This window comes from Populus nigra, chromosome 2, assembly GCF_951802175.1.
Source record: "Populus nigra chromosome 2, ddPopNigr1.1, whole genome shotgun sequence".
NCBI classification, from domain to species: domain Eukaryota; kingdom Viridiplantae; phylum Streptophyta; class Magnoliopsida; order Malpighiales; family Salicaceae; genus Populus; species Populus nigra.
This window is the reverse complement of record NC_084853.1, coordinates 47342731-47348823: the sequence shown is the minus strand read 5'-3', so window position 1 is coordinate 47348823 and position 6093 is coordinate 47342731. Positions and strand designations below refer to the sequence as shown.

The 6093-nt window shown below is 37.5% G+C and overlaps 1 protein-coding gene across 1 annotated transcript; it reads left to right on the top strand.

Annotated features, from left to right (window-relative positions):
- Positions 1 to 1637: 1637 nt before the first annotated feature.
- Positions 1638 to 3512, top strand: LOC133681823 (heat stress transcription factor B-4-like). Its single transcript, XM_062104978.1, has 2 exons — positions 1638 to 2202; positions 2326 to 3512. The coding sequence occupies exons 1-2, from the start codon at positions 1954 to 1956 to the stop codon at positions 3181 to 3183; spliced, it is 1107 nt and encodes a 368-aa protein (XP_061960962.1). The 5' UTR covers positions 1638 to 1953; the 3' UTR covers positions 3184 to 3512.
- The last annotated feature ends 2581 nt before the right edge of the window (positions 3513 to 6093 follow it).

Genomic DNA, 6093 nt, shown 5'->3' with positions numbered 1-6093 from the left:
GTAAAACTCGAGCTCCTTTTCCTTTCCTGAATATATTTTTCGTTCATTTTGTGGTACATATAGCCAAGCTCTCGCAGATGTCATTATTTAATCTCAAGGGCATGAATGTTGGTTCTCTCTGTCTGATCTCTAGCTAGCTAGCAAGGGAGGGTGCATATAAAAACAAATATTTCTCGGGCCATTACAAAAAAGAAAGAGAAAAAAAAAAGCTGTTGATTTTCCATGGAAACTTTTGGGGCCAATAATTCAATCACCTGAGACACGTCACCAAGGAAGCCGAGCCACGAAAGAGCCAAAGTTGGAGGCTCCAAGCACATGTAAAGTACTAGTAATCAACTATACTATAGAAGGCCAAAAGGGGCAGTATAGTATGTACTGAGGGAAAAGAGCCATGAACATAATTGTAAGTTAGTCAGTAAAGGTAGTAGTGGCCAGAGAGCATGTCTATTATGTTATCGATATTGAAGTTTGGAGTATAATGGGAAAGAAAGTGCTCCAAGAGAAGCAATGGAAGAGGAGGGGAAGAAGAAGGAGAAGAAGGAGAAGAAGAAGAAATGTCGTCACCAAGAAACAGGCTTTAAATCCCATCACGTAGATCGATGTATCCTTAACCTCACATATCTTCAGCTAGCTAGCTAGAGTATTAGAAAATGATGGGATTCGAAATTGGAGAGTGTGTTTTTGGGTGTTGGGTTGGTAATATTAAACAACAAAAGGAAAGCTACAAAACGAAAAAGAGACGATCGGTTTGACATGGGGTGAAAATTTGAAACCACCTTCGTCTCCATTTCTTTTCTAATATTTTTATCTGCATCGAATCCTCTCAAATTGTTGATGCCCACAATACCCTTTCAACGATGCTTGCAATATATATAGTTCATATCATCGTTTCTTAGTTATAAAATCTAGTGTCTTGTCAAGTTAAAATTTAGTGTGAATGACTTGATTTATTAAAATAATATTATTTTAAATTTTGTTTTTCCCCAAAGAATTATAACTTAATTGATTTCCAGATTAACTTGTTGAACACACGATCCAATCTTGAGAAGTGAATATCGATCTTTAAATGAGGTTTTATATTTAGGATCTCACCCTCGAATTACTTGCCACTTGAGCCATGTCCATCAGTCAAAAAACTTGAATCCAGATGAAAAGAATAACATACACACACACACACTTTCTATTAGATTGATTAGAGAAAACTAAAATCTATCAAACACCTCTTCCTCCCCGTCCACCTGGCCAACTTCTTAGAAATGTGTCTAGTAAGCTTATCAAAAGAAGGTCTATAGCTAGCCGAGGCAAAAACCTCGTTAAATCTCCCACAAGACGAGGCAAAAACCTTCAATTAAGGAAATGTACTGTGTAATTAAGTAACACTACCAAAAGAAGGTCTGTTCAAAAAGATCAAGAGATAAAGAATCATGAGACTAGTATGGAATAGTAGTAATGAAGAGTTTGACTATACCATCAATTGCGAGTAGTAAAAATGGGGAGAGAGAGGGAGGGAAAAGGAGAAGGGAAGGGTGGCATTGTCAATTCAAAAAGGGCAGGCCTGCACCATCCTCCTGTGCCTGATTTTAAGTGGCTGTGCAAGGGATCAATGTCAGAGATAGAGAAAGAGAGGTCACGGGTTTGTCTTGAAAGGCCCTTATTTCACAGTCCTAGACAGACAGACACATATTCTCTCTCACTACACAACCGAGGAGGGAAACAAATTACTATACAATGTCAATTCACCCCCCCTAGTTTTCACTGTATCACACAGCACATAAAAGGTTAAAAACACAAGCTCCTCACCAACATTTTTATCCATACCCTTGCCCAAGTTTTCACATTACCACACCCACTCTCCTCCTTAGTCTCTATCCATCAGAGCCAAAACCCTCACTGTTTTTCTCTTACACATCTCTCTCTTTGTCTCTGAAAAATACAAGTTGCTTTTGATCTCCAATGGCTCTTATGTTGGATAATTGTGAAGGGATATTACTCTCATTGGACTCCCACAAGTCAGTCCCAGCTCCCTTCCTTACCAAAACCTATCAACTGGTAGATGATCCAGCCACTGACCATATAGTTTCTTGGGGTGAAGATGACACTACTTTCGTTGTGTGGAGACCACCTGAGTTTGCTCGTGATCTCCTTCCTAACTATTTCAAGCACAACAACTTCTCTAGCTTTGTCAGGCAACTCAATACATATGTAATAATAACTGAAATCTCGATTGTTATATGTCATGTGCTGAAGAGTTTGTGTCTATGCTTTTGCTTTATTTTTTTGGGGGTAATACTGATATGGTTTTGTTTTGATTGTTTGGTGCATTAGGGTTTTAGGAAGATTGTACCTGACCGATGGGAGTTTGCTAATGAGTTTTTCAAGAAGGGAGAGAAGCATTTGCTTTGTGAAATTCATAGAAGGAAAACGGCTCAGCCACAAGTAGCTATCAATCAGCACCACCATCATCAGCACCACCCACATTCTCCCTTTGGTGTTAACGGACCCAGTTTCTTTCCCTTTTCAAGCAGAACCAGCATCTCTCCGTCTGATTCAGATGAGCAAGCCAACAACAACTGGTGTGATTCGCCTCCTCTCACTTCACCACCAAGAGGGGTTGCTAGCGCCACAGTTATTGGTGGTGGAGGTGGATATAATAGCTCAGTTTTTGCCTTATCTGAAGATAATGAGAGACTGAGGAGAAGCAACAATATGCTAATGTCTGAGCTTGCACACATGAAAAAGCTTTACAATGATATTATTTACTTTGTCCAAAATCATGTCAAGCCTGTTGCTCCCAGCAATTCCTACTCTTCTTCTTTGCTTCTTTGTGGCCCGGCACCATATGCTACTGCTAATCCTGTTACTTCTAATGGTTCTTTGGCACAAAAGCCTTTAAACCAGCTTCTTGGGTATTATCCTACTACTGCTCCAAACAACCCTAAGCAAGCTCCTCAAGTTCATGTTTTGAACTCTCCAACAACTACTTCGCAGAGCTCTTTGACCTTTCTTGAAGAAGCCAACAACAATGGTTGCAAGACAAAGTTGTTTGGTGTCCCTTTACAATCCAAGAAAAGATTGCACCCAGAGTATGGCTCTAATCCAGGAAATATGGAGACTAACAAGGCTCGTTTGGTGTTGGACAAGGATGATTTAGGATTAAATCTCATGCCTCCTTCAAGATGTTAGTATCTTCAAATCCATTCAAAGATCTGAGTTTTTTTGGTTTTTATAATTGATATCTTTACTTAGATTTTCTTGTTTGATTGTCATGTTCTTTTTATAGTCCTAAGAGATTCTGAGATGATATAGCTAGCTAGTAGCTAGTGTTGATGATGAAACATGTGTGTGCGTGCGTGTGGGTTTTTGTGACCTTGTATATAACTTTAGTGCCTGGTATTATCTTTGTTCCCCCACAGCCATGAATGCAGGTGGGTTTTGGTTAGAGTGAAGATCAAATCAAATCAAGTTTAAAAAATCACAACTCCATCGTTTCTAAGGAGATGTCTTTTCATTTTGATTGCTTGCAATTTATTGCTCTCTCCTTCCTCTTCTTCTGCTTATCCTCTCTGAATTCAACGTCTGTATGTTTCAGTTTCAGTTTCATTAATTAATGCAAGGGAAAGGAGAGTCTGATGGCTTTCCTTTTAGGTTCTTCTGTGAAAAAAAGCTGAAAGGTTTCAGCCTGGCTCATTGACACGCTCTCTCTAGGGCTTTCTCTGATTACTCTCATTAATGTATGATACGTACAACTATGTCTTGCAAAATACTTCCAAAACATTCAAAGGCTGATGGATAGATGGGATAAAAATAAAAGCAAGAAAAAGGCAGCTGAGGACAATATGGTTGTGATCATTCATCTTTTCTCAAAATCTAATTAGCCTTATCATTACAACTATTATCATCGTCCCTATAACTATTCATCAAGGAAACCGTATATAATATGATTAATTTAGAAAAGAAGGTCATCATTTCTCTTTAGATATGGAGGTTATAGTCTCCATTTCTCGTTTATATGAACTGTCAGTACTCGATAAAATTACAAATCAATAGATCGATGCAATGCAGGAAGGAATATGGGGATTAAAAAATAAGAAAAAACAAAAACAAAAAACAAAATGAGCGGCCTATTCGATGAAAGCGAAATGTAAGAGAGACTGGCTAAAAATGAGGTTTGAAATGTTTCTATCAAGGCTTCTATATACTTCTTCTGAGGACCAGAAACCTTTGCTTTTTCCTACTTTAAGTATCTGATCAACTTCTCCAAACCTCCCTTTAGAGATCCCATCTTCTCTCTCTTTACAATACATGCATCCCAGTTTTCACTAATTCCAGTCCATCTTAATTCTTCAGTAGTCTTCTAGCCATATAACCCCATAAAGATAGAACCTTGACCGGTAGCTATAAACGAACCCATGCACATTTACTTAAAAACACCATGCCTTTTTATGCCTTTTCTTTTCCAGTATAAAGTTTAACTTCAAAAGTTTGACTACACATTTCTACTGGGTTTTCTCTTTTGCTTTTCTTGGCTTGTTTGTTGCTTGTGTATTTGTCATTAAGGTTATTTAATGTGTAACGCAGAGAAGCTCTGAAGAGACAGAGATGAAAGCATATATGTTAAGAAAGGTCCATTTTATCTAAAGTAGGAATATAGTATTCTAAGAATATCTTTGTCGCGCAATGATTTCGTCTCCTACGGAAAACAAAACCCTAACCCTAGTTTTTTTCCTTTTTTTTACAAGAAAGTACCCCTACTCCCCTTCTCCAAACCTTTGTCCTTTTTGGGTAGGTATCCCACGTGACATGAAAATTCATGTGCTGCTGTATCATATATAAAATTTGATGATACGCCGGTCTATTCGTATAGAAGGGTGAAAGAAAAAAAAAAAAAAGTGGTGGGTGATGGGTCATCCAAAAGTGGATACGGATCATCCAGTAAAGATGCTTTAATGGAAGGTGTTTGTGCTTGTGTCTTGCTTAACATGGACCACCTAACTAAGTGCATGTTTGAATTAAGATAGTTTTTGTGGTTATTAGATTAAAAAAATTATAAATTTTAAAATAAAGTTTTTAGCGAAATCAAAACAAAATTAGTGTACTAATTAGTTAAATATATAGTTAAGATAAAACATAAACTACAGTGCATCACACCACAAAAATACAGAGTTTAAGGTGGTCTTTTTCATGGGAATTCATATCACACGAAGCTTGAGACCTTTTGGATCAGAATTTAAAAAAGCAAAAGAGAGAAGTGTGATTTAAAAAGACTTGTTCTTCTTCGTTTAGTCTTTTGATAGCACTTTGTTGACATTTCTTGACCCTTCTTTTTGTACAAAACTTTATGGACAACTACCATATACTAATCTACTTATACTTTAAGTATTTATAATTTATATAATGCAATGCCGGTGCGTATGATATATATATATATATATATATACAAGGCTGCAAAGCTAGCTAGTTATATCCAAATTGTTTTCCTTTATTTACCTCAGAGGTTTCCCACGAGATCATACGTACCCTAGCTACATAGATATTCCTACCTAGTCTAGGATTGGCTGTCCAAATCTTGTTAACTAGTTACAGTAATTGTCTACTGAACACTCTTGAGAGTCTTTATGCTTAAATATTACAGGCACCCATGTACAATCACCTTCAAACAACTAGCTGTCAAAATTAGAAGTGGAGAATGCAATGCACTGCCTAGCGCATATTCTCGAGACTGCTTCTGTGCGTGGGAAACTTCTCGTGCATAAACTAGTTGTTTAAAATTACGAAGTGGGGATCTCAAAGTCTGTTTATGCCTGCCTGTGAGTAGAGAAGATAACAGATGTTGCACATGATGTGTTTGCTCACGGGGTGTAAATCAATTCGACATTGATTATTTGTTATACCAAAAGGAGGAAAATCTCTGCTGGGTAATAAAGTCCAGGCTTGTCTAGCTTAAGTTTATATAAATAAAGGGTTAATTTCAGTTTTTTCTACTTCAGTTTATATGGCTGAGCAGCTCCTCTTCCTCTCCTTCTCCTGCCCTCTAAAACCTAATCTTTTTCAAAACAGCCGTTTAAGGGTAATCGGTGAGAACCATTGCGGCAT

What these genes read in the sequence shown, in the direction of transcription:
- LOC133681823 (XM_062104978.1), top strand. Translation starts at nt 1,954, where the DNA reads ATGGCTCTTATGTTGGATAATTGTGAAGGGATATTACTCTCATTGGAC. An exon ending in TCAGGCAACTCAATACATAT is followed by an intron (nt 2,203 to 2,325) that starts GTAATAATAACT and finishes TTGGTGCATTAG; the next exon opens with GGTTTTAGGAAGATTGTACC.